The sequence below is a fragment of the Kogia breviceps genome, chromosome 11, assembly GCF_026419965.1.
Source record: "Kogia breviceps isolate mKogBre1 chromosome 11, mKogBre1 haplotype 1, whole genome shotgun sequence".
Classification (NCBI taxonomy): Eukaryota; Metazoa; Chordata; class Mammalia; order Artiodactyla; family Physeteridae; genus Kogia; species Kogia breviceps.
This window is the reverse complement of record NC_081320.1, coordinates 37,014,942-37,042,100: the sequence shown is the minus strand read 5'-3', so window position 1 is coordinate 37,042,100 and position 27,159 is coordinate 37,014,942. Positions and strand designations below refer to the sequence as shown.

Sequence of the window (27,159 nt, the reverse complement as noted above, 5' to 3'; positions counted from 1 at the left end):
TAAATACTATATGTTTCTTCATGAACTGAACGGGGTCACTTCATTTCCTGTCGCTTCATGTTGCTCGCTCATCCTATGCTCCAGCCATAATGAACCTCTAACAGGTTCCAGGACATTCCATGATCTGTCATCACCCCGAGGTTTAGCATACATTGTTCACTTTATTTGGAATGCCCTTCCCCACTGCAGGCAAACTCTGACTTACCCACTGAGTCCTGGAGCAAATGTAATTCCCTCGGTAAAGCTTTCCCCAATACTCCTAGAGTTATCTTCTGCCCCCTCTGGGCTCCTTCTTTTCTGGTTCATATATTTTAGAAGATATTTATAAAATATCTTTTTATTCCCACCAGACTGTGATCTTGTCAACAGCAGGGACCAAGTCTTATTCACAGTTGTGCATTTTCTATGCTTAACACAGTGCCTTGTATACAGCAAGTTTTCAAAAACATTCAATGACTAAATGCATGAATGATTAGAACAGAACAGAATAATGGTAGAGAATAAATGTACTAGGAAGATGCAAGCTCTCCTGCAACCCACAAATGAAATAATCAACAGTGGGCAGAAACCAAAACAGCTCAATTGCCCAGAACAAAAACAGGAATATGGCAGACCTAGCTATTACTAGGGCTACACTTGCACTGTCAAATCCCTATTAAGGAATAGTTAAGAACAAAAGTATAACTAATAACTCTACTTGACAAGTGTTTATACACTGAAATGTTTTCTTAAATTATTTCGTATGTACGTTTGTATGACTTAGCACTTCTCAGATGATTCCTTGGTTTTCTTGGCCTCAGTTTTACAGCACAGTGAGAAATCACTGAGATTAGAAATAGTCGAGCACATGTGAATCTTCCTGCCAGGCGGTGCCACCCAGTATCCAGCCTGGACCAGTCCGTGGACTGAAAGTTCTTTAAGGAATCTGATCTTGACCTTTGCTGCATAACCTTATTCTTAACTTGAAGTAACAGCAAGGCTGATTTTTTCACAGACATCATCCCTAGTGAATCCACCCACAGCCTTCCCTTCCTAGCTGAGATTTCTTACTCAGCTGGCGTCCAAACATACTCCACGCCCATGCTGTTTCCTCTTATTGGAGATAGGCTCTCAGAAACATAATTCCATTTCAGAATTACTTCAGTTGAAAAGATTTGTGAAATTCAGAAAAATATACCTAAAGGTGAGAACCTTTGTTGCATAAAGGAATTTAAACAAAAAATTACTTAGGTAAATTTGAGAAAAAAATGGAAATAAAAATAGATCTTCTAAAAATTCCCTTAAAACATTAAAAACAAAAACTCGTATTAGCCATAGAGGATTGTTTCAATATCAAATGGAATTGGGGCCAATTTTTATACAGTCAGGGGGCTCCATCCTTTCTTTCTCAATCGACACATCATCAAACGTGCCTCACAGTTTTACCCCTACCTATAAGCTGATGACTCCCAAAGTTGAATCTCCACTCCAGACCGCCCTTCAAATCCAAACCAACATATCCATCTTCCTACTAGACACCTCTATACAGATGTACAAGAGGTAAACTGAAGTTTAGTATGCCCCAACTGAATTCACCATCTTGCTCAGACTCATATTCCCCCCAAATAACACATCAACAAGAAAACACTATTTTGAATTTGGTGTCTCAGGTAAAGGTTTCACCCAGCTAATTTTCTCTCCCTCACTCCCTTCTCCCTGTTTCAAGTTGTTTTCCCATCCTGTCAATTTTACTTCCTAAATTTTAATTTTTGCGTTCTTGAGGCAAACATGGAATGAACAGCAACCTGATGAAATCATCAAAAATAAGAATAAGGAAATACGAGAAACAATAATGTAAAATAAGGTTCTATAGAGTCTATAGTGAGATCCATATTCTTATTCTTGATATCTGTAATTAGTGTCTGTTTTTCTTCATGGTCAGCGTGGTTAGGGTTATTCAACTTTATTATCTTTTAACAGATTCAGCTTTTGGTTTCATCGATTTTCTCATTGTTTTTCTGTTTACAGATTCATCGATTGCTGCTCTTCATTATTTCTTTCCTTCTACTTTGCTTTGGGTTTAATTTGCTCATTTTTCTAGTTTCATAAGATGGACCCTTAAGTTATTGATTTAAGACTGTCTTCTTTTCTAATGCAAACATTTAATGCTATAAATTTCCCTCTAAGCATTGCTTTAGATACATCCCACACATTTTAATATTGTATTTTTTCATTTTCATTACATAAATATTTAGGGCTTTGTGGGCCATACGGTCTGTGTTGCAACTACTCAGTTCTGACACTGTAGCATGAAAGCAGCCATAGATAATATGTAAATGAATGGCATTGCTGTGCTTCAATAAAATATTACTTTTTGTGCGATTTATAATTTGTATTTGAAAGCTGGATATTGTGTGTAGCACAGTTGGGACTGGGATAAATAGTATTTATGCCCAGAAGTGGATATACATCTTCATTTGCCAGGCCTTTAGTGAGGGTGGTTAAGTCAGCTCAATCAGTAGCTGAGCTAGGTTTGGCTTTTGTTGTTGCTAGGCTTACCTTCAGTGTACCATCAGCTTTAAATTCCTCTGGCATTATCTTGTGCTTTGGGGCGGGGCAGGGAGGGCTGGTTTTCTTAATTTCTGTGCCATCCTCAGCTTTAGGCATTCTCTTTGCACCTGCACCTCAGAGAATGTCTCTCTGTAACCTTGCTTCTCTCCAATGGTACACTGTTTTTGCTTGTTATTCAGTGCTCAGCAATCTGGTGGTTGTGTGTGTGTGTGGAGGGGGTGTTCCTCTGTTGTCCAGGTCCAGGCTCAATCTTTTGGTTTTTAATAAATTTATTTGTTTATTTTAGTTTTGGCTGTGTTGGGTCTTTGCTGCGCACGGGCTTTAGTTTCGGCGAGCAGGGGCTACTCTTTGTTGCACCACGTGGGCTTCTCGCGGTGGCTTCTCTTGTTGCAGATCACTGGCTCTAGGTGCAAGGGTTAGAGTAGTTGTGGCACGCGGGCTCAGGAGCTGTGGCTCACGGGCTCTAGAGCGCAGGCTCAGTAGCTGTGGCGCATGGGCTTAGTTGCTCTGCGGCATGTGGGATCTTCACGGACCAGGGCTCAAACCCATGTCCCTGCCTCATCAGGCGGATTCTTAAGCACTGTGCCACCAGGGAAGCCCACCAGCCTCAATCTTAAGCAAACCTCGTGTCCCTGGGTCTCAGTGGTGGGGCTCTCTCAGTGTGTCTGTCCCTCTCCTTGATGTAGATCTCTAATGGTTGGGCCCAGGATAATTTCCTGTTCTTCCTTCAGGTTAGAGGTTTGCTGTTGTTTTTCACTTCCCCTGTGATCTCAGCTTTCTGAAGGACTCACGAATATGTACGATTTTGTATATTATCTGGCTGCTTACTGTTAGGTTGGAAATACTTTTATCTAGCCATCTATAACCCACTCAGAAATAAGAAATGCTCCAATTTTCTTTATGCTCTAGTTGTAAATTACACCTTAAATTCTACACATTCGATTTCTTTAACAGATATAAGGCTATTCTGGTTTTCCCTTCGTGAGTCAGTTTGGCCAATTGTATTTTTCAAGGCACTGTTCCATTTTAGAACAATTATCGGTATAAGTTTTCCATAATATCTTCCTATCTTTTTAATGTTTGAGTAATAAAACTTTGAGTTTTAAATTGTAATACGTATTTCATTTACTTTTAATGTAAGGATTGATGTAGCTTCATTTATAAGTTGACTATATTGCTATTTGCTTTTGGTTGGTCCCATATTTTCTTTGTTCCCTTACCCCTTATTTCCTTCTTTTGGATTAAGAAAGGGTATTCTTATTATTGCATTTTCTCCATTAGCATTTTAATGATAACTTTCTGTATTTTTAGAATAAAGATGCATTTTTGACTTCTTAGGGGATCTTTTTCTCCTAGTCAAACTTAAATTGATGTTTTCACCACTTCTAAAACACTGGAAGGTTTCAACAGTTTAATTCCGTTTACATCCTTCTGCTTTTTGTGCTATTGTTATATTTTACTTCTATATTGTATAAAATCACCTAATATAATTATTGTGACTTTATTTGTATAAAACCACCTAATATAATTAATACCCTTTTACAATTACCCACTTATTTACCCCTTCTGTATGCTTCATTCCTTCCTGCATTTCATGCTTCTCTCGGGAATCATTTTCCTTCAATGTGAAGAACTTTAAGTACTTTTTGTAGTATGTATCTGCTACTAAGAAATTCTTTGCTTTTTTTCCCTAACAACGTCTTTGTTTTACATTATTTTGGAAGGGTATTTTCACTACATATAAAATGCTGGGATTCACTGGGTTTGAAATTTCCTTTCAGTACTTTAAAATGTCATTGCATTAACTTCAGGCTTCCATAGTTTCTGGTGCAATACATTTCTAATTTTTCTTTTGTCAGTAATATGTAGTTTTTGCTCTTACAACTTTTAAGAATTTACTTGGTTCTCAGAAGTTTGACGACAGTTGCCAGACGTGGTTTTGTGTTTATTTTGGGGTTCATCGAGCTTCGTGACTCTGAAGCCTGATTCCTTCAACAATTTTGGAAATTTCTTGACCATCACCTCTTTAAATATTTCCTGATTCTTCATAGGTCTCATAATGTTTTACTCTATGCCGAATGTCATGTATTATAAAACCATAGAAACTAAAATCGATGTTATTTTGAACAGAAGACAGCTTGCTCTTTCCTATGTTATGCAGATAGGATACGGGGCAGGTCACCTTGATCCAGTCAGGAACTGAGTGCAGCTGGCATTCAGCGGCACCTTCAGTTAGACATAGTCTTCCTCTAGTTACAAGTTTCTCAAGGACAAGACCTGTGATGTGTTTGTGGTAGAGCCTTCATTCTAGTGGGACTTTCTCCCCTAAGCACCTGCTCCCAAGTGAGACTGTGGTGTATATCTGTGGGCTCTTCTAGCCCAGTCCTCTAGCCCACCATGCCCCCTAATCACTCAGCAGACATCCCGCAAGGAAAACCAGCCACACATCAGGGGTATTTACAGATTCCAGTTGGTCACACTGGCCTACGTGTCAGGTGCTCCACTGGTTTCCCTTCCCCTAGGAGGGTCCCGCTGCTGATGCTACCCTAATCTTCAGCCTTGGCCTAGACCTGACAAATGCTCCCAGAGAAGTACACAGTTGGTCATCTCAGCTCATCTAGGAAGGGCACCCCTGTCTCTCTAATTTTAGTTCTTTGCTTCCATTAAAAAGAGATTTTTAAAAATTTACGTATTTTTTTAAGCTGTGTCAGTGGAAGTAATGGCTTTCTGCCATCTGCTATATCCTATCTGGTAGCAGAACTGAACAATTTTTACTGGCTACTAGAAAAATGTTAAGCTCCTCAGTCTGACAACCAAGACTTCACAATCTGATCTCAACCTACATTTTTAGAACTATACACCAATCTCTCAGATATTGAAATTCCCTGGTTCCCACCATGTTCACTGAACAACCCTAAATTATAGAAATCTGATGTATGAGTTCCTGGAAAGCAAGAACTTCTCTTTATTGATATTTTTATACTTAATGCCTAAGATTGTACCTTGAATATAGTGTACACATTCAGAACATAGAGAAAAGAACCTATTGAATTGACAAAGATCAAAAAAGCTGAGTCCAAATGAAGAGTTTAGGCTTAAAAAGGACTTTTTTGTCTTTCACACACTGAATAAATAGTCAATGCCTACTATGAGCTAGTAGGCATTGTAAAAGGTTTCTGGAAATAGAATGCTGAGATAAGAATAGACATAGTTCCTGCCTTCATGGAACAATGAAACTAATCTAATGATAAATAACAGGCAGATGCTTTGAGAACTTACATAGGGGACTTTTACCTAGCCTGCAAACTGGATGAGTGTCAGTGAAGCCTTTTTAGAGTGATAACTGAGTTGAGAGCTATAGGTTGAATATGCATTAATCAGGGTAAAGAGGCAGGAAAAATTCCTCACAGGTAACATAGTATCTTGGAAAGCTCTGTGACAAGAGAAGCCTGGTACTTCCAAGAAATAAAAATGTCCTATGAGATGTAACCGTAAGAGTGCAAAGGGCATTACAGTGAAAACAAGTCAGAAAAGAAAGCAGGGAGAAAACAATGAAGGGATTTTGGTAAACATTAAATATAATGGGAAAATATAACAGCAGTTTTAGCAGGGAGGTGACAGGATTAGATCTGCATTTTAAAAAGGTCATATTGCTCAACATCACTAAGTATTTAGAGAAATGCAAATCAAAACTACAATGAGGTACCACCTCACGCCAGTCAGAATGGCCACCATTAAAAAGTCTATGGGGCTTCCCTGGTGGCGGAGTGGTTGGGAGTCCGCCTGGCGATGCAGGGGACACGGGTTCGTGGCCCGGTCTGGGAAGATCCCACATGCCACGGAGTGGCTGGACTAGTGAGCCATGGCCGCTGAGCCTGCGCGTCCAGAGCCTGTGCTCCGCAATGGGAGAGGCCACAACAGTGAGAGGCCCGCGTACCACAAAAATAAAAAAGTCTATGAATAAAAAATGCTGGAGAGGGTGTGCAGAAAAGGGAAGCCTCCTACACTGTTGATGGGAATGTAAGTTGGTGCAGCCCTATGGAAAACAGTGTGGCAGTTCCTCAGAAAACTAAAAGTAGAATTACCATATGATCCAGCAATCCCACTCATGGGCATATATCCAGACAAAACTCTAATTCAGAAAGATACATGCACCCCTATGTTCATAGCAGCACTATTCACAGTAGCCAAATCATGGAAACAACCTAAATGTCCATCGACAGATGAATGGATAAAGAAGATGTGGTACACATATACAATGGAATACTACTCAGCCATAAAAAAGAACAAAATAATGCCATTTGCAGCAATATGGATGCAACCAGAGATTATCATACTAAGTGAAATAACACAGAAAGAGAAAGACAAATACTATGTGGTATCATTTATATGTGGAATCTAAAATATGGCACAAATGAACCTATCTACAGGACAGAAACAGATTGACAGACATGGAGAACAGACTTGTGTTTGTCACGGGGGGTGGGGGATGGGGGAGGGATGGACTGGGAGTTCGGGATTAGCAGATGTAAACTTCTTTTCTTTTTTTAAAAATTTATTTTGGATGCACCAGTTCTTAGCTGCAGCATGCAGTCTTCCCAGTTGTGGCATGTGAACACTGAGCTGCGGCATCTACGCGGGATCTAGTTTCCCGATGAGGGATGGAACCCGGGCCCCCTGCCTTGGGAGCACAGAGTCCTACCCACTGGACTACCAGAGAAGTCCCAACAGATGTAAACTATTTCATATAGGATGGATAAACAACAAGGTCCTACTGTATAGCATGGGGAACTATAGTTAATATCCTGTCAATAAACCATAATGGAAAAGAATATTAAAAAAAAGAATGTATGTGTATAACTGAGTCACTTTGCTGTACAGCATTGCAAATCAACGATACTTCAATAAAAAAATAAAATAAAATAAAAAATAAATAGTACATAAAAAGGTCATCTTGGCTAAAGTTAGAAAACAGATCAGAGATGCAAAAGCTAGAGTAGATACAAACATAACCATTAGGAAGCTGCTGCATTCTTCTAGGTTCTGGTCACGACGGAAAGCAGATAAACACCAGAGATTTTAGCAGGTTAAGAAAAACAATCAATAGAACTTTTTATATATCCCCTTTCCTTCTCATTTTTCTCATTTAACTTAATTCACATCTTTATGTTTCCCTCAAGTTGTGACTCAACTAGTCTCTTGCTTCGTAGACTGGTTCAACTAAATCAACTAAATGGTTTAAAGAGTTAAAAACAAAAACACCTTATTAAAATCAGAAGAGTGGGACTGGGATTGACATATACACACTAATATGTATAAAATGGATAACTAATAAGAATCTTCTGTATAAAACATAAATTAAAAAAATTCAAAAATTCAAAAAACAAAAACAAAAAAACCCAGAAGAGTGGGGAGAAAAATAGGTAAAGCAACCAGTTTCTTGATATTTACTTAAATGTTGTTATTCCTTCCATTTTACCACTATATGCTCAAAATTATTCCTTGGGCTTCAGACTCTGAGGTGGAAGAACACTGCCATACAGAGGATATTTTCCCAAACATTCAGCTGTGGGACAAGGCACGTCAGAATTTTCATAAATCCTTGTGGTTCCATGTGGGCAATGATGTCGCCTATGCAAACATAAATAACTTATCATAGTTTAACTCACATGAGCAATTGTATATACACATTGCAGAGAAAACGATGTTCTGAGATAGATGGTTGTTTTGACTGATATAGTGAAAGACACAGACATTTGAAAAGATTTAGTTACATAGTATGAAAAAAAAAGATTCAAACAGCAAGATGAAAAAGTAACAGATGCAGGTCAAAATTTCCCTGAAGGGGTCTCTTGACAATCTTGACCCTCCTAAAGAGAGGCAATGTATTGAAATATTAATGAGTTTCTTCTCCTTGTTTTTTTCCCCTCCTTTATTTCAAGCAGGTAGTCAGGTCCCTGATATTTCCTTCTTGCAGGACTTTTGGAAGGGCCGAGGATAAAAGCTGCCTGAAGTCAACACGTTCTCTTGTCTTTTTATTTATTTTTATTTTTATTTTTTATTTTTTTGCTGGTATGCGGACCTCTCACTGTTGTGGCTTCTCCCGTTGTGAGTACAGGCTCCGGACGCACAGGCTCATGGGCCCAGCCGCTCCGAGGCATGTGGGATCTTCCCGGACCGGGGAATGAACCGTGTCCCCTGCATCGGCAGGCGGATTCTCAACCACTGCGCCACCAGGAAAGCCCTCTCCTGTCTTTATAAAAACAATTCATGAAGAGATGAAATCAGATGTCCTTCTGGAAATGAGGTCCTAAGAGGAAACAGATGGTCCTGGACTGCAAAAGAGGGAAGAGGGGACGATTCCCCAGAGAGAGGAAGGAGGTAGAAGATGAGGGGGAGGGAGTTCTTAGAAGAGCGGGGGTCTTTGCCTCATTCTAACAGTGTTCCAGGAGGTGGCCAGATATCAAGAGTTGGCTAGGTGGAACCCTAGTGGCTCTCAGCTTTGCCAAGATTCTTGTACATCAAACATAAACTTCAGGGCTTCCCTGGTGGCGCAGTGGTTGAGAGTCTGCCTGCCGATGCAGGGGACAAGGGTTCGTGCCCCGGTCCGGGAAGATTCCACATGCCTCGGAGTGGCTAGGCCCTTGAGCCATGGCTGCTGAGTCTTCGCGTCTGGAGCCTGTGCTCCACAACAGGAGAGGCCACAGCAGTGACAGGACTGTGTACCGCAAAAAGAAAAACATAAACTTCAAAGCAGCAGTGGCACCACTCTTGAAGGGATTCTGCGAACTTCAGCAAGAGACATTTCAGTGGGAAGCATTACCAATGTTTAAAGCCCAGAGAAGATTCCTCTTGCATTGGCAATGCCTCTGCTCCCTGGATGTAAAATTTTACTGCTTGGAGAAAAGGTAGCCTCCAACATAATGAAGACTGAAATTTCCTGACAGCTGGATGGGAAAGGAACTTAGGTTGGATAGAAATTAATTTAAAGATTAGAAAAACAATCAATTTTCTTGCACATCAGGGTTTTCAGATATGAATCAAATCCTCAAAGGTTGACTTATCTTTTAATCTACATCCAATTAGTAATTAAAAACAACATTTATCATGAAACTACGGGGAAACTGCTTTCCATCACCATGTGAAGTGTTTTTCCTTTGGAGGGGATTACAGTATGACAGGATTGACATATTCATACTATTTATTTAGCAAATAGTCGTCTAATCCCTGGGTCAGCAAGGAAGCTGAGAAAGGAGATGACTGCTTACAGGTTAGGCAGGACTCACTGACCAATTCTGGGTTTCAGGAGACTACCTACTACCTTTTCAGTCCGTCAGATCCCAAAGGAAAGCACTTTGGATGGGACTGGGAACGGGAATATGGTCAGGCCGGGATGGAAAACTAGGAACAGAAGAAAGTGTAACATGGGTCGAAAACTCACAGGCTTGCACACCGTTCTACTCTCCTTCCGTTTCCTTTTATTTATTTTTTAAAAATTGTGTGGGCATAGGGGCTTCCCTGGTGGCGCAGTGGTTGAGAATCTGCCTGCCAATGCAGGGGACACGGGTTCGAGCCCTGGTCTCGGAGGATCCCACATGCCGCGGGCCAACTAGGCCCGTGAGCCACAACTGAGCCTGCGCGTCTAGAGCCCGTGCTCCGCAACGAGAGGCCGCGATAGTGAGAGGCCCACGCACCGCGATGAAGAGTGGCCCCCGCTTGCCGGCTACTAGAGAAAGCCCTCTCACAGAAACTAAGACCCAACACAGACAAAAATAAATAAAGTTTAAAAAATATTTTGTGGTCATACACTCTCCCCGTCGGATCAGGTCTCCACACTTGGCAGCCTGACATCCAGCCGCTGCTACACAGGTGTATATCATCTGCCTGGCGCCATAGCATTCCAGTTTGCGCCCCTGGATAGGAGCCGACAAAGCAGAACTGCCTAACCCGCGGTAGCTGGCGGGTGCGCAGCGAGCATCTGCGGACCCGGGGATAAGTGGGACGTCGCTGGGCCCGCATCCTCCACCTTTGCAGGTCGGCTACTCTGAGGGCTCCGTTCCCCGAGACCCCAGCTCGCTTCCAAGCCCCGGAGGTCGCCACACCAGCCCTTTCTTACCCGCAGGAACAAATGTGACACACACACCAGGTCGTCATGCTCCTGGCTCCCGGGGTCAGCTCCACAGCTCCTCCGCACCCGCAGCTTCTGCAACTCCACCGCGCCGGCCTCAGTCCAGGCAACCGGCGGGGCTAGGCTATCGGACGAACCGTCTACTTTCGGAGGCGCCAGACGCGCGGGAGTGTGAAAGGTCGTGCGTCCTCAGCCCCGCCCCCGGCGCGCGGGCGTATGGTGGTCGCGGAGGTCTGGACGCCTGCGACGCGCATCGTGTGGCCGGGCGCCTGGATCCGAGACGGGTTGGGTGGGCGGCGGCAGCCGGTAAGTGCGGTCCCGCAAGCGTCCGGTCGTCCTCTTCCGCCAACTCCAGGCAGTGGCGGTCTTGGGTCGCCGCAGCGGCAGGGCGGGGACGGGGCTAGGGGCCAGCCCAGGCTGGGAGCGTTTGCCGTCCGAGCGTAGTGTCAGGGCCGGGCCGGCCGTTTCTCAGTGCGGACCCGGGATCCTCAAAGAAAAAGGGAGTGAGGATAAAGGGAATGTAGAGTTGAGGGTTTGTTTTTTCTTTGTTTCCCCAGTGTGGAAAGGAATGGAAGACGTTCAGTGCACCTGCACGTGACCCCAAAATTTAGTCGGGAAGCTGGGTGTTTCACCTCCAGTGAAAGCAAGTGGGAGTGATAGGAAAGGCTTGGAAAAAGATCGAGCAGGGGAAGAGAGAGATGTCGGCATCTTCTCTCCCTCCTGCATAAGACCCTTCCAGTATGTAATCGCTGACCTGGAGAAATAATGCTCGAGTACAGAGTACGGGGCAGAGTTCCAGGTGTCACTGTGCACCCAACCCCCACGAGCTTTGTGATTCATCGCAAACGGCCGATCCGGGAGGATGAGTAAACTCCGCAAGTACAGTCGTGGTACAGTATTTGTTGAAGTGCTCAAATTGGACTTGGGCCTGGGTGGGTCTGTCCCTTCAGAAGGAAGCATCCGTTGGGTTCTTACTTTAAGGGACTCGAGAAGTCTTGTCAGCTCCCAGCAGTAGAAACTTTGATCTTTTAACGCCCCGATCTTCAGCCATTTGTAATACGTGTTTAATTAATAGTCACAGGACATAAGTGACCATGGTGCTCAATAGTTTGGATAAGATGATTCAACTCCAGAAAAACACGGCTAACATCAGGAATATCTGTGTCTTGGCTCATGTTGACCATGGTAAGAATCCTTTCTAAGTGGCTTATTTTCAGTAACGAAGGGGGTGCGTCTCCACATGTGTCAGTGGAGTGATGCTGTGGGCAGTTCAGAGTAATCCTTGCTAAGCTGCAAGTCTTATTTCCTTTAAAAGTTTGCTGTGGGAGGATCGCAGCTAACTAGTGATTGTTATTCTTCTATGTAGTATATTTTGTTGTCTTTTAAACGAGAAGTTGAGTTTTTAAGTATTTGTCAAGTATTTTGAAATGGCTTTGTAATGTAACACGTCTGTAGCCTTGACATAATGTCCTCAGAACCTGTGTTATGTGATTCTGTTTAACTCGTCTGATGTTCATGGAACATGTGCTAAATTCGAAGTATTTTGCTAGCTATGTCAGAAGGTAGAGATTTATGCACAGGGCACCAGCCCAGCTATATAGAGAGGTGATTTGGGGGTTGAGGCAGCGCAACATGAGACACGGAAAAAGTAGACTCTAAGGGTTGAGAGAGCTGGAGGGTCGGGAAGCTAGTAATGGGTTAAGAAAAGGGCTTTATAAGAGTGTTAGAGATGACCCCTGAAGGGTGATTCAAGATGGCAGATGGGGACACACATTTCAAGTGGGAATAATGTCAGCAAGGGGAGAATGAATGTATGTGACCACAGCACGGGACATGAGAGGGGGGCAGGGATGCATGGTGCTTAGCTTCTCACAGGCATTGCTTTCATACCACAGCATTGCCTCCTGCTAAGCCCGCGCTTGGTTTCAGACTCTCTCTTAGTTCATGCAGCCACAGCAAAGTGATAGGATTGGGAGTGTGAAATAAAACCTATATACCCTCCTGAAGGTGAGGGAGTAGGAGAGAAAAGTGAAGAGGTAGGCTGGGCTGTATCTTAAAGAGCCCTTCGTGCCAGCTAGGCACTAGGATATGGGTTAAGTGCTCCAGCTCTGGAGTTAGACAACCTGAGTTCAAAACTCCATTTCCAGTTACTTGGCCTTTTTGAGCTTCAGTCTGCAGCCTCTGTGTAGTGGAATAAAAACCAAACGCACCTTATCGCATTGTGAGGATTAAATGATGATAATGAGAAGCCCTTGGCAGGTGCGTGCTTTACCATGAAGATGGATCATTAGCATTATTTATTATTAGGTAATAGGGAGCCATTGGGAGAACAGAATAAAGCAGGCATGTTGTAAACAAAAAGTACATTAGTAAGAATGGTCCGGTGGAAGTGTTTTGGATGGATTGAAAGGCAGAAAAGACGTTAGGTGGCTATTGCCATTGATATAATAGTTCACGTGAAGTAGTTATGGGAACTAAAAGGAGAGGTGATGGATCACTTTGTAAGTGAAGTCAACTGAGAATGAGGTTTGTACACAAATCTGGTGACATCCTACCCCACGAGTTTCTATAATTATGCTGCTCATGTTTTGAGGACATGAAGTTTGACAAAAGTATGTTCTTTTGCTTTGTGAATTAAATCATGCGGCAAGTCAGTGGCATGTGTGTGTATAGCAAATTCCTTTACAATTTACTATTTTAAAGTATGTTAAAATAATACTATCCTAGAAAATCTGTGATTCATTTATTCATTCAACGGATAATTTATTGAACGTTTCTTATATGCCAAGACTTGTTCTGGTCCTAGGGATACAGTTGTGAATAAAGCAAAGTCCCCGCTTTCTTGACACTTGCATTTTGGGGGGATATATGCTCGCCGTACTTAGAATGTTCCACTCCATTGGAAGCAGGAAAGTGACGCTCTAGGGTTATACGCTGATACGTAATATTTACATGGCAAGCACTTAATACAGTACTAAAGGTTCAAATGGGTACTAGAGTATCATAAGAATTTTTTTTATCATTAGAGTAGATTCCTACGTTTATATTTGAACATAGATACTAGGTAGCCTTGGTCACTGCAGTGTAGCTGATGCCCTCCATTGGCTTGCAAACAGTAGGAGATATGGGTAAATTTCATGAATGTCTTTGCCAAATGGGTATTTTCTTCCAACAGTTTAACTGGCAAAAGCCAGCTGAGGCCATACATGGGGAAATATGGCAAAAGATAATGTTCCATTGCCTTGTGGTGATGTTTTACCCAGTATATCATTCAGAGGAAAAAATGATTGCTGTGCTATCCTTTTGTCATGCTGAGCTATCAAGAGTTTAAGTTTATAGGCCTGGACACAGTTATGGATATCTGATGACTGATGCAATCATTACAATAAACTTGATCAAATTCTTGGTCGGACAGATTTGAGTAACTGTAAAAGTTGTTTGTCAGATGTTTTATATTTTGATTGGTACAGTGGTTTGTCTTATCACCTAAGAGTCTGTGTATTTTGCTTTGTGTAAATTATGCCTCAATTAAAAAAAATTTTTTCTGTCCTTAATAAAAAATGTTGCTTGATGGATTTTAAACTGAGGTTGATCCGCAGGGTTGGCAATACAGATTACAGCACTGTGGAGTGCTGGAATCTGTGTCCTTCTAGATGATGTTTTGTTCAAAGTTCTAATTAAAATGCCCATTGTATCTCGATTCACTTAGTATAGGTAAATAGGAAATATTTGCTAAACCAGTTCTATGGTAGATGTTAAATTTGTTGAAACAATCTACCTACCTCACCCTTTAAAAAAATCGATTTAAATTAATATTTAATGTTAATGTTAATTAACATTTAATATTTAATGTTACTTTAACAGGAAAAACTACTCTGGCTGACTGTCTTATATCTAGCAATGGCATCATCTCCAGTCGCCTGGCAGGCAAGGTATGTTATATTTGATATATACTTGCATTTCAGTAAGTATTAGCAAATCTACAATGTGATGAGTCCTTCGTTGTGCTCTTAAAGATCGAAAAAATATAAAGCATAGTTCATGCATCTAAGAAGCTGCCAATTCATTTAGCAAGATAAAATAGATTGTTGAGAAAAAGTTATTTCTAGATTGCTTTATGTTACTTTATATTAATATTTTATGTGCAAGAAAGAGCTTTTGCAACCAGTCATTTGATAACCTGGCATGACTGTGGAAAATTTCACAGGTGGAAGAGATGCTTCACAGTGGGGAATAATGTGGATAAAATGCATAAAGGCTAATTTGTGGATTGTGCTTCATTTGAGTGGAACGTTTGCCTATACTGAGAGAGAAAAAGGTACAGGTACAAAAAATGTATCAGATTACAAAGACCTTGAAGGCTAACCTAAGTACCAAAGGAAGGCTTCTGAAGCCTGAGGGTCATGATGAAGATCATGTTTTAGGAAATGAAATGATAGAGACCTTTGTTTTTAACTGTGAACTGAAAGAAATTGGAATAATTTATTTGCAGTAGAAAGGTAGAGATGTTCCTCCCTTCAGTGAATTTACAGTATAGTCAGCAGGAGTTATCAGGTGACTGATAATATAGAGAAGAGGAGATAGAGAAGCAAAATTGAAATTAAAAAGTAGACCTAAGATACTGAAGGAAGACTTGGGCATTTGAGGCACGTTGGGTGGGGAACTGGCCCATGATACTGTCTATAGCAGGCTAAAAAAACTGGGTTGAATGAAATAATAAAGTGCTTTTATTTTTCCCAGTTGAGAAGTGAGAAAAAGTACAATAACTCTAAAGTGAGTAGATGAAAGGAAATAATAAACCATAAATTAATGAAGTAGAAAAGATCAATAAAGCCACAATTTGTTCTTCAAAAAGATTAATACAGCTAACAAATATGATACAGTGATGGTGGACACGTCATAATACATTTAAAGAGTGAATCCTAATGTAAGTTATGGACTTTAATTAATAATAGTGTATTGATATTGGTTCATTAATTGTAACATATATCACACTATACACTAATATAAGATGTAACTAATAAGGGGAACTGTGTGTGGGAGGGGATGCTTGGGAACCTCTTTACTTTCCAGTCAATTTTTCTTTTCTTTTTTTTTTTTTATTTGTTTGTGGTACGTGGGCCTCTCACTGTTGTGGCCTCTCCCGTTACGGAGCACAGGCTCCAGATGCGCAGACTCTGCGACCATGGCTCACGGGCCTAGCCGCTCTGCGGCATATGGGATCTTCCCGGACCAGGGCACAAACCCGTGTCCCCTGCATCGGCAGGCGGACTCTCAACCACTACGCTACCAGGGAAGCCCTCAAGTTTTGTATAAACTTAAAATTGCTCTAAAAAGATAAAGCCTATTAATTTAAAAAAAGTTACTAGCAACGTAGACAGTTTATGATTGTCTTGCATTACAACTGATATAAAGTTCAACATTGATCAGGAGAAAGGAAAGGTGGAAGAAAGAAGTGGTACTAGGAAAGAAAAATGCTGCAGAAATTAAGAAGGTAATAATGGACAAAACGAACAATTTCATGGCAATAAGACTAAAAAGTTAAGTGTTTAAAACAAAAATCCAAATCAGTCATTTTAATATTACATTTTAATTCATTGGGAAATAAGGATGCATATGTTGCATTTTTACAGTTAAGGTACATGGACAGCAGAGAGGATGAACATGTCCGAGGGATCACGATGAAATCCAGTGCCATTTCACTACATTATGCAAAAGGTAAATCGATCTGTGTTTTAAAGAACAATGGTTTTTGTATCTTTTGTGTCCTTCTTTCTCTTCCTGAATTAGTTTCAGGCCTCAGGTTTTTTGCTTTGCATTCCACAAATTTCATTCTGACCTTTCCAGATGATCTGTTGTCAGATCAGAGTCAGGCTGTCCAGATTTGAATACAGATGGGGACATCTGACTGGCTTGAGGGCAGAAGAACTGGCAGCTCACAGGTGCCCCCTTCCACCCAGGTGATTGTATAGATTTCTTTAGAGGAAGGTCTGGAGTGTTAGAACCTTGCTGGTTCAGCCTTATTGTCCCATGTCCTTGCTAGGTCCTCCTTCTGTCCTATGGCCTGCCTATTAGATCTAGAGTCTTATTTACTTTACTGTGTATGCATTGCCATGATCACTATAGTTTTAATCCCCAGATCAGGATGCCATTTTGACAGTAACACTTCCAGGAATTTATCTGACAGAAACAGTCATACAGGCACATGAGATATATGTTCATTGACATTCACCCAACAGTTTGTATTAGGGAAAAGAATGCCAACAACCTTAAATAGTTAAGGAAAATAGTTAAAGAAAATAGTGAAATAGTTAAGGAAAATAGTTAAGTAAACTGATACATCCATGCTGTGAAATGCTATGCAGCTGTTCAAGCAACTGTTTGACCTATATGTAATTATATAGAAAACGTAAAGTAGGAGGCAAAAAGCAAGTTGCAGAGTAAATACTTATAAGATATGAATGTGTTTTAGTAATAAGAATATATTATATATATAGATAAAGGTGTCTGGAAGGAAACACCAGAACCTTAACTGTAGTTATTAGGGGCTGCATTATGTGAAACTTAACACTTTTCAAAATATTTATTTTGCACTGTTTGGAAACTTTATACAAAATGTGAATTTTTATAACTAGAAGAAAATAATAAAGCTATATTTCATTTTCCTAATAGACCTGTGATTTATCCTTCATATCTCTGGGACTGACACCAAGGGTTGTACTATATGGGACATGACTCTTCTCTTTGAGGTGAGTCTTACAGTGTTTTTAAACTAAACCAGTTTTGAAGCTTTTAGGTACATGAATTCCCAGTGTTTAGTATTTAAACTGATGCCTTATTTTTTAAATTAATTTTATTGTTTTAATATTTATTTTTGGCTGTGCTGGGTCTTCGTTTCTGTGCTAGGGCTTTATCTTGCTGCGGCAAGCAGGGGCCACTCTTCATCACGGTGCACAGGCCTCTCACTATCGCGGCCTCTCTTGTTGCAGAGCACAGGCTTCAGACACACAGGCTCAGTAGTTGTGGCTCATGGGCCTAGTTGCTCCGCGGCATGTGGGATCTTCTGAGACCAGGGCTCGAACCCGTGTCCCCTGCATTGGCAGGCAGATTCTCAACCAGTGTGCCATGAGGGAAGCTCCTGATGCCTTATTTTTTAAAAACTACCTCTCACCTTTTAAACATCCTCATTCTGTGATCCAGTGAATGGGTCAGTGGTCAGTTTATTTCTTTTCTCTCCTTATTTTTATAGATTTTAAGAGCTTTGTAGCCTTCCTTTTTCCACACTCATATTATTAGTCTGTTTTCATTTGAAGATTACTTTAGTGTCAATTTTAGTTGCTCTCTGGACTTTGTCTCCAGTTCCTTCACCACCACCCCTTTTTTTTTGCAGTACGCGGGCCTCTCACTGTTGTGGCCTCTCCCATTGCGAAGCACAGGCTCTGGACGCGCTGGCTCAGCAGCCATGGCTCACGAGCCTAGCTGCTCTGCAGCATGTGGGATCTTCCCAGACTGGGGCACGAACCCGTGTCCCCTGCATCGGAAGGCGGACTCGCAACCACTGCGCCACCTGGGAAGCCCTCCCTCACCCCTTTTTAAACCATTTTATTAAGGTTTACTTTATGTATCATCACCTTTAGTCATTCCAGTTCCCTTTTGTCTTTGTGGTACAGTGTTGCAGGAAAATGGCTATAGGTCCCAGGGAATTGAATGGTCTAATCTTTATTTTGTTGAACTGTATGACCTTGGATAACTTGCTTTCAGAGTGTCCTAGATATACTTTCTCGATTGCACAGAGCAGAGGCTTAAGCTAGCTTGGGTTGGGGTGGGATGGCTTATTAACAGAATATGTGTGAAATGATACTGGAAACAAGAGTCATGAAAATCCAAAAGCAGGAGCATTATTGGAATGACATCTCAAAGAAACTGAAGGCAGATGTTGATTCTGGTTCCAGGATGGCTCTAGAGACCATCAGTAAAAGTTAACGGATCTTCCCTCTGGAACTCCACCGTCATCCTTGGGTTGAGTTCTCTGTTTTTATCTGTTTTCACCCTGTAAGTCTTTTCTCTATTTTATAGCTTTTGCCTACCCTTAGTGCCTCCATCTTCATAAACTCCCCTTTCCCTGACCCCTCCTCTCAACTCCTGTTTTTTTCCCGTAGTTCTGTTGCTTACTGCTGCTTTCTCCTACGTTTACGAGCATACATCTCAAGAGCAGGATGTTGCTCAGCTTGTGTTTTGATGCCAGGCTATGGCAGAGGTTGCACCTATGGACTGCCAGCCTGTAGTTGGATGGTCATCTCCTAGTCTGATCAGTGGTGATTGGAGTGGAGCCATAAAGTATTCAACATGTTTCTTTGTGACCATGATGGCCTAGAAGGGGCTGTGGGTTAGGCAGTCACCACACTTGACAGTTAGAGCCTTGCTTTCCACATCTGCAAAATGGGGGTGGAAGTTGGGGATGTTGACTGAGACATGTTCTCAAAACATCCGAGAGATGAGATACATTCTCATCACTATCTCAGCATTGACTCTCTGGAATGGGGCACTTCCTGCTGTGAAGGTGGGACAACCTGAAGGGGATCTCCCTTCTGGAGGAGGGAGACCTGATGGTTGAAGAAACTCTGCAGGTGATTTTTGTGTTTACCACTTCTTCCCTCCTTCCCATGCCCCTTCCAAATGCCCTGTTAGTTGAGGATCTCTGTACTAAATGTTAATAAAGTGCTTTCTGGTTTTGACTCTTAATTTAACCAGCTTTCAAAAATGTTTTCAAATCCTCACTTGGATTGAAAGATAAGGTATTTTTCTAGTTTAAGGTAAACAAATAAGCTTACCAAAACTATGCATATTACAGATAGAGTGTTGAAAACCATCAAGGTGATATTCGTATCTTAGCATTTTCCAGGGCCCCAGTTCTTCCTTGAGAAAATGGAGCCTCTCTCATCTTTACATTTGTGACTAAAATTTGGTATAAATGTTGGGGCCATATTGTTAAATCTTGTTATTTTCCTATTTCTTAGCCACCTCTCTTTGTGCCCTTCTCATAAGGATACTATACATTTATCTGGTCATTTCAAGAGTTAGGAAATAATCCCAATCCCAGTATACATTCTATAAAAAAATCCTAAGAGGATATAATACCTTTGAATCCTTTAGCCTAGGATGCAACTATAGATGAGAGAAATGTATTCAGATGGATTAAATACTTAGAAATTCCTGGACTGTTGTTGTCTGAAGGCCTGTTGTTGTCATTTCTACCCTGTAGCTGTTCTTTATACCTGTGAGCAAATATTGCTATTGCAGAACTTCTGAAATGAAGTTTTCACTCTAAGTTGTCTTTTTAAAAATTTTAAATAAATTTACAAGTTTATATGTATTATAGAAAATTCAGTATGTTGTAGAATATACATTAAAACACAAGACTGAAATAAAAATTACTTCTAGTTTATCACCAGTTCTTTTATACTTTCAGTTCTTACATTTAATCCTACCATAATTGTACACGTGTTATGTGTATACATGCAAACTGTGAGGTAGATGTCTAACTTAAATTCCCCCCCAAAGAGTTAACTACTTATTCCAACACCAGCCTAATTTGATTATTAAGTACTATATTATTAGTTCTTGACATGGTGCTGGTGTCAACAGCTCTGCATGAATGAGGCAGTCTGGGTGGGACTGTTATGAGTTAGAGAGTAGCCTCTGCCCACCCATGAAACACCGCCCACTACCTGGCTGTGGGCTAGTGTAGTCAGCTGCAGCTGACTGATGCCCCGTATTTTTGTTTTGTTTTGTTTTGTTTTTTCAAGAAAACTTGGCATCAAGATTTTTTTGTAAAATCCTCCAATTTTTAAAATACTGGCAACATAGTAAAAATTGGGGGCTTCCCTGGGGGCTTCCCTGGTGGCACAGTGGTTGGGAGTCTGCCTGCCGATGCAGGGGACACGGGTTCGTGCCCCGGTCTGGGAAGATCCCACGTGCTGCCGAGCGGCTGGGCCCGTGAGCCATGGCTGCTGAGCCTGCACGTCCGGAGTCTGTGTTCTGCAACGGGAGAGGCCATGGCAGTGAGAGGCCCGCGTACCGCAAAAAAAAAAAAAAAAATTTTGTAAAGCACTATGTAGAACAAATTGCAGTTGGCGTTAACATACAGGCTTTCAGTTTGTACTTCAGGCATATGTGCTAGCTAGCTAACTACCTGGTTCAGTGGGATACTCAGTATTTACCCAGGTGGCAGCCACACTGTAGCTTGGATGTACTCCAAATGTGGAGACCAAGGATATGGCAGGGCTTTCTGCAGAGAGATCCATGTGCAGGTTCACCTCTTTATAAACACCTCCATAGGGGTTGTGGTTGTGGGCAAGTGGAGAGTTTACACCCACGTTAGTTTCAACTCTGTGGCTCTCTGGTCTTAATCTCTTAACACTAGGCCGCGGGGAAACTGATTCATGCCATCCAGATTCACACAAGGCCGACATGTATCAGTCGCTTCCCTTACCTTCCAGATATGTGAACATTAACCCGAGGTTCTGATTTCTGTCGTCTTCCTTTGGGACCCAGGTGGGAGGGAAGGGTTCCATTGTCCCTTGTTTGACTAAAGATCAGATTATTTCCTCTTAACATAATGAATGCTTTACTTTGTGATGCATTCAGTTGATGCCAGATCTAAGAAAATGGGTGCACGATAGTTGGATTCTGAGCCAGATGCCTCATATGCGTGATTTTGTTTGATCCTCACAGCAATCGTGTGAGATGGATGTTATCCTCATTTTACATGTATGCAAGATGGAGTTCACAGGGGTTAAGAAACTCCCCTGAAGACAGAGTAGTTAGCATGTGGTAGTAGTCCTGGGAGCCAAGTAATTACATTTGCAGACTCCTCGTTTGCACCAGGAGTCTTTGGAAATCAGTCAGTCCCCAGTCCCCATTCATTAATGACTTTGGCACCTGGCTCATCGTTTTCCTTTTTACCCAGATCCACCAGGGTAGCTTTTACCGTTTCTGAAAATGACCTCTCCAACGGCATGGCTTCATCAGTAGTGACGTGTAGATCTCCACTTCACCCTCCCTCTGGCATGGCTACTTTCTGGATTTTAGCATCATCCAGAACTGTTCATCTTTGACATTTCAAATTCAAACACTCCCTTCTCCACAATCTTTACTCTTCCCAGCTCTCTTGCCTGCGTAGCAAGGTACCCACATTCTTTGATTTCAGAAAGCCCTTCAGTCTCGAGCTGCATCACTGTCCTTCATTTACTTCCTGCCTCATACAACCCAGATTTGTCTTTTTGCTGACAGTCTTGCCAAGGTCCTCAGTTTGCTTTCTTCACCTTCTGTCCTCCCAGTAAAACTCTACCCCGATAGAGCTAACTCTCTCCACTTTTTTCTCCTCATACTTGTGCTGGGTTATCGGCTGGTCCTCGGGCTGCTGGCAGAATTCCAGTATGTTGTCTGTCGGGCCTTGCTCATTCTCTCCAACAGCTCTCTTAAACCTTCTAGTCTCTTCAGTCCACCTCTCAGTCCCTCTCCTACAATCTCAGCAGACATTTTTACGTTCTGTTTCACAGAAAATGGGAGCATTCTCTCAACCTTTTGCCACTGCCCCTCAAACTGTAACATTATTAGCATCCTTGCTTGCCTCCTGTCACTGAGACTTGTGCTCTGGACTTATCTCCTTTGTCCTGGTGCCTAACTGTCAGCTCTTAAGCATGCTAAAGTCTCTCATCTTAAGTGTGTGTGCACGCATGTATCTCTCTCTGTGTCACTCTAACTCTTAGTCAAAGGTGTGCTGCTGTTACTGTTTCAGTTGTTCTAACAATAGGCCCCATGCTTTATGGTAATGGCACATCTTAGCAATGTGAAATTGAGTGAAAGATAGCTGGTCCTTGATCTCTGACTTTCTCTCCAGGGTGATGTGAACATAGAGAAGTTCTGAGTAGGTTGCAGAGGTTTAGAACCCTTATATGGGTTCCAGGAAGTGAACATCAATCTTTTTTCACTCCAGGGTTTCTTATTCTGGTTCTTAGCCAAATGAACAAACAAGTGTTGTTTCCTCTGCTGCAAAGTGTAGAGGCATCTGTGACCTTCATAGGAAGTGACTAAGGTGGTAGATAGACCCGGGTGTGTTTCTGTCTTGCAACTGCTTTTGTGACCTTGGGTAAATGTCTTCCCTTGTGGGGGCTTTAGCATGTTTAGGAAATGAAGGGTTGGGCTGCAAAAATGCTGAATGACTTCAAGAATCTCATAACTTTTGTTTTATGTGATGGGAGCAGATAGAACCCTGAACCTTGCTAGCACTGCTCACTTTTCTCTGGTTTATTTGGTTGGGACCCTGGTGCTTATCCTAAAGGGTAGCTGTGAGACTGATGCTGTGAGACCTGACAGTAAAAGACTCGATTAAGGAGGCACACGGGGCCATTGTTCCAGGGCACAGGTTCTTTGACTTTGTTTAGAGATGTCCACAGTGCTCTCTGGTTGGAGTCTTCCCTGGTGGGTGCATCAGAGCCAGAATTCCTTACAAAGCAATTTGCGTGAAAAGAGGAAGCAGGAGAAGGAGTGGTATTGAAGAAGGCAGTCTTGCTGATTGGTGGCAGAATTTCCCACCGAGCCCACTGCATTTTGGAATCCTTAACCTAGTGTTCAGAAATTCACTACCAGTGGAATCTTGGCATGTGAGATTAAATATATGCCATCTTGAGGATCGGGGTTAAAGGTATGACTTTGAAGGTAGATGGGTTTGAACTTTCACTCTTCCATTTTGAATTCTTTGATCTTAGGCAATTTACCTTAGAGTTGGATTCTAGCTGGATGTTCTTCAGAAAGATATTTTACTTTTCCGTGCCCTAGCTTCCTGCTCTGTAAAATTGGCCTAATGGTAGTAACTACTGCAAGCGTTGTTGTAAGAAAACATTAGATAATGTCTATAAAATGTTTAGAACAGTGCCAGATAGTGCCCAGATAGGCACTCCACAAATGTGAGCTGTGGCTTTGGTTACTACAGTGTTGTTGTTTTATCATTATCAGTGTCACACAGGGCACTAATCAGGTCATCAAGTTGTTAACATCACACTGGGGAAATTCCTTTAAATGGCCCATAAGTTATAACATTCAGCCCTGTAGTAGTTCTGGAGCACACAAAAGTTGAAAAACACTGAGTTAAGAGGAGGAGCAAAAGTAAAGTATAGGTATATTCAGGTGTTTGATCATTTAAGTAATGATTATGCCATTAAAAGAGAATTGTATCCGATTTATCAGTGAATGGGGAATGAGTATAGAATTCTAATGAACTACCGGTTTTCTGGCTGGTTTACTTAATTACCTTGTATTGATAATATGATGTCTCTGTAACCTAGGGTGGCCAGGAGTTCTGGTTTGCCTGGGACTGACTTAAGGCTTAGTGGGACGTGGGACTGACGTTGGCGTTTGACGGGATGTGAGACTTTCAGTGCTAAAACAGGACACATAGGCATGAGTCATGCCCTCAGCTTACAACTTTGTTGTGAGGATTAAAGAATACAGTATATCAAATGTGAGAGCACGTAGCACACTGCTTGGCACATAGTAGCTGCTCTTTAAATTTGTGACTTAGAATTGACTGTAAGTCTTGCTGTGCATATTCACACACTGCTCTTTGAGAAGTTGTAGGGAAGTAGTTGGCTACCTGCTTTGTGTCTTTTCCATTAGTTTCTTGTAGTCCCAATTTCCTAATCTGCACAGTGAGTAGAGGAATGTTTATGTTGTATGGATATTTTAAGGGCTCAATAATGTGTGATGAGCACAAGTGTTTAGCACAGTGCCTGGCTCACAGTAGCTCTTGATAAGTGGTTACTAGATTATTAGAAAAATACAATTCTTTAAACTTTTATACCGATGCTGTTTGTTTTTGGGTTTTTTTTTTTTTTTTTTTTTTTTGCGGTACACGGGCCTCTCACTGTTGTGGCCTCTCCCACTGCAGAGCACAGGCTCCGGACATGCAGGCTCAGCGGCCATGGTTCATGGGCCCAGCCGCTCCGCAGCATGTGGGCTCTTCCTGGACCGGGGCACGAACCCGTGTCCCCTGCATCGGCAGGCGGACTCTCAACCGCTGAGCCACCAGGGAAGCCCACTGATGCTGTTTGGAATCGATAGTTCCATCGTTGGGAATTCCTAAATTGGAATGGTAGCTGTTGATTGAGCTTTTGTCTTCTTTAGCTTTATTCAGTCATTTCTTAGAAGCTCTCTTACTCAGGGTTGCCTGAGGAAGAGTACTGTATACTTGCACAACTGAAAATGTGTGTCTTCCAATTTCATTTCAGGTGAGGAGGAGTACCTGATTAATCTGATAGACTCTCCAGGACATGTGGATTTCTCCTCAGAAGTATCGACGGCTGTTTGCATTTGTGATGGGTGCATTATTGTGGATGCTGTGGAAGGGGTCTGTCCGCAGGTAGTGGATTGTAACATGGAAATATTTAACTGCTTAAAGAAGGTGTGGGGAGAGAGGAGGAACTGACTGCCGATGACTCTGCCACTTGGGACATTTCACTGACCATCAGAAAGCTGGTTTTACATTTCACATTCAGTAGTGTTCTGGTCTGTGATGGAGTTAAATCCCCCAAGATTTGAAGGGGTAGTAGAGAGAATGACTTTAAGGTACCTTGATGTGTCTGTCATGTCCTCTTGGAGAAGAACTCAGCAAAAATGGGAGAGGTGTTTAGGAGGATCTGGAGGTTTCACTCTGGTGGAAAAGTTTCTGAACTGTGAGAGGTAATTGATAGCAAGATACTGAGTGTCTTTTGTTGGTCTGTCAGTCTACCCCCCCTCCCACCTACACACGCTGTCTCTCTGCCTTCCTCCTCCCCTCTCTTACTCTTCCAGATCCTTAACCTAGACTTTCTTATCTTTCCCACCAAAGTTCAAAAAGTTCACCCCTAAGGCCAGAGTGAGCATGTAACTCGGGTCGATGTGAAACTCAAGAGTGGCTTTCTAAATTCAGTTTTTAAAATAATTTTTCTTTGAAACCTTACGTGTTATCTTTAAAAATGTTGTCACCTTTGTGTCCTACTTCTTAAATGCCCCGATTTGTTTTAATGTTTTTTAAAAAGAATAAGAAAAGGTTTAAATTTCAGGCATACCTCTGAGATATTGCAGTTTTGGTTCTGAGCCACTGCAGTAAAATGAATATCACAGTAAAGCGAGTCACATGAACTTTTTTTAGTTTCCCAATGCATATAAGAGTTATGTTTACAGTATATTGAAGTCTCTTACGTATGCAATAGCATTATGTCTAAAAAACAAATGTATGTACCTTAATTTAAAAAATACTGTATTGCTAAAAAATGCTAACGATTGTTGAGCCTTCTTTGAGTTGCAATGGTAACATCAAAGTTCAGTGATCACAGATTACCACAACAAATAGATGAATAATGAAAATTGTAAAATATTGTGAGAATTCCCAAAACGGGACATAATGACATGAAGTGAGCAAATGCTGTTGGAAAAATGGTCCTAATAAACTTGCTTGATGCAGGGTTGACACAAACCTTCAGTTTGTAAAAAATGCGACATCTGTGAAGCACAGTAAAACAAAAGCACAATGAAATGAGGTTTTCTTGTAGAAATGGAGAAAATTTGATAATTCCAAGAAGATATGCTGTAATTATTCTGTAACTTCCCGTCTGATTGCCTGTAAGGGCACAGGTCCCCCAACTGGAGAAGCACAGCCTTAGTCTTTGTAGTGTCTTAGGTGCCCTGAGAAGACGAGTAAAATGAACAGACCTGACTTTAGAATAGCAGAATAGTGGTTAATGCTGAGAGGTTGTTTATGATCAGGAAGGCATACATAGGGGACTTCTGGGGGAATGTTCTGTTTCTCAACCTGTGTGTTTGCAACATGAGTGTTTGTTTTCTGATTATTTACTGAATAAAATTCAGTAAACTATGTGTGTGTGTGTGTGTGTGTGTGTGTGTGTGTGTGTGTGTGTGTAAAATTCCACAAAACTCTTCACTGTCTCCACGAAACTCTTCACTGTGTTTTTTTAAAAAATAAATTTATTTATTTTTGGCTGTGCTGGGTCTTGGCAGCTGCGTGTGGGCTTTTCTCCAGTTGCAGCATTGTGGTGCGCAGGCTTCTCACTGCCGTGGCCTCTCCTGTTGCGGAGCACGGGCTCTAGGCATGCGGGCTTCCGCAGTAGTGGCTCGCGGGCTCCAGAGCGCAGGCTCATTAGCTGTGGTGCACGGGCTTAGTTGCTCCGCAGCATGTGGGATCCTTCCGGACCAGGGCTCGAACCCATGTCCCTGCGTTGGCAGGCAGGTTCCTAACCACTGCGCCACACAGGAAGCCCTCTTCACTGTCTTTTACATAATTTTATTTATCCTTCATAAATAAGTTGTCAGTTCCATAAAGGCAAGGACGATTTCTTGTCTGTAGTTCTATGCTTCTGTGTTATATACTTTGTTAATGTCTGTTGAACACCTGTGTCTGACTGGCATGGTCTGAGTTGTGATAA

The 27,159-nt window shown here is 41.8% G+C and overlaps 1 protein-coding gene and 2 long non-coding RNA genes across 4 annotated transcripts in view; 1 reads left to right on the top strand and 2 right to left on the bottom strand.

Moving 5' to 3' along the window:
• Positions 1-7,997: 7,997 nt before the first annotated feature.
• Positions 7,998-10,794, bottom strand: LOC136792079 (stabilizer of axonemal microtubules 1-like; the record flags this gene model as incomplete). Its single annotated transcript, XM_067006911.1, is given in 2 exon segments — positions 7,998-8,181; positions 10,667-10,794. Coding segments are annotated over 2 exon segments (312 nt in total), but the record flags the coding sequence as incomplete, so codon positions are not given.
• A 45-nt stretch (positions 10,795-10,839) lies between these two features.
• LOC131765448 (uncharacterized) lies at positions 10,840-25,175 on the top strand. Of its 2 annotated transcripts, XR_010835472.1 has the most exons (7): positions 10,840-10,984; positions 11,236-11,568; positions 11,754-11,863; positions 14,543-14,610; positions 16,312-16,396; positions 17,351-17,427; positions 24,967-25,175. It is a non-coding gene; the product is annotated as an uncharacterized lncRNA (long non-coding RNA). The 2 variants fall into 2 exon arrangements; XR_010835473.1 differs by lacking the exons at positions 16,312-16,396; positions 17,351-17,427.
• LOC131765454 (uncharacterized) overlaps positions 11,079-27,159 on the bottom strand; it is a 61,994-nt gene continuing 45,913 nt past the window's right edge. The window contains exon 7 of the long non-coding RNA XR_010835470.1: positions 11,079-11,165. This is a non-coding gene — a long non-coding RNA (uncharacterized lncRNA). The remainder of the gene's footprint in view (positions 11,166-27,159) is intronic.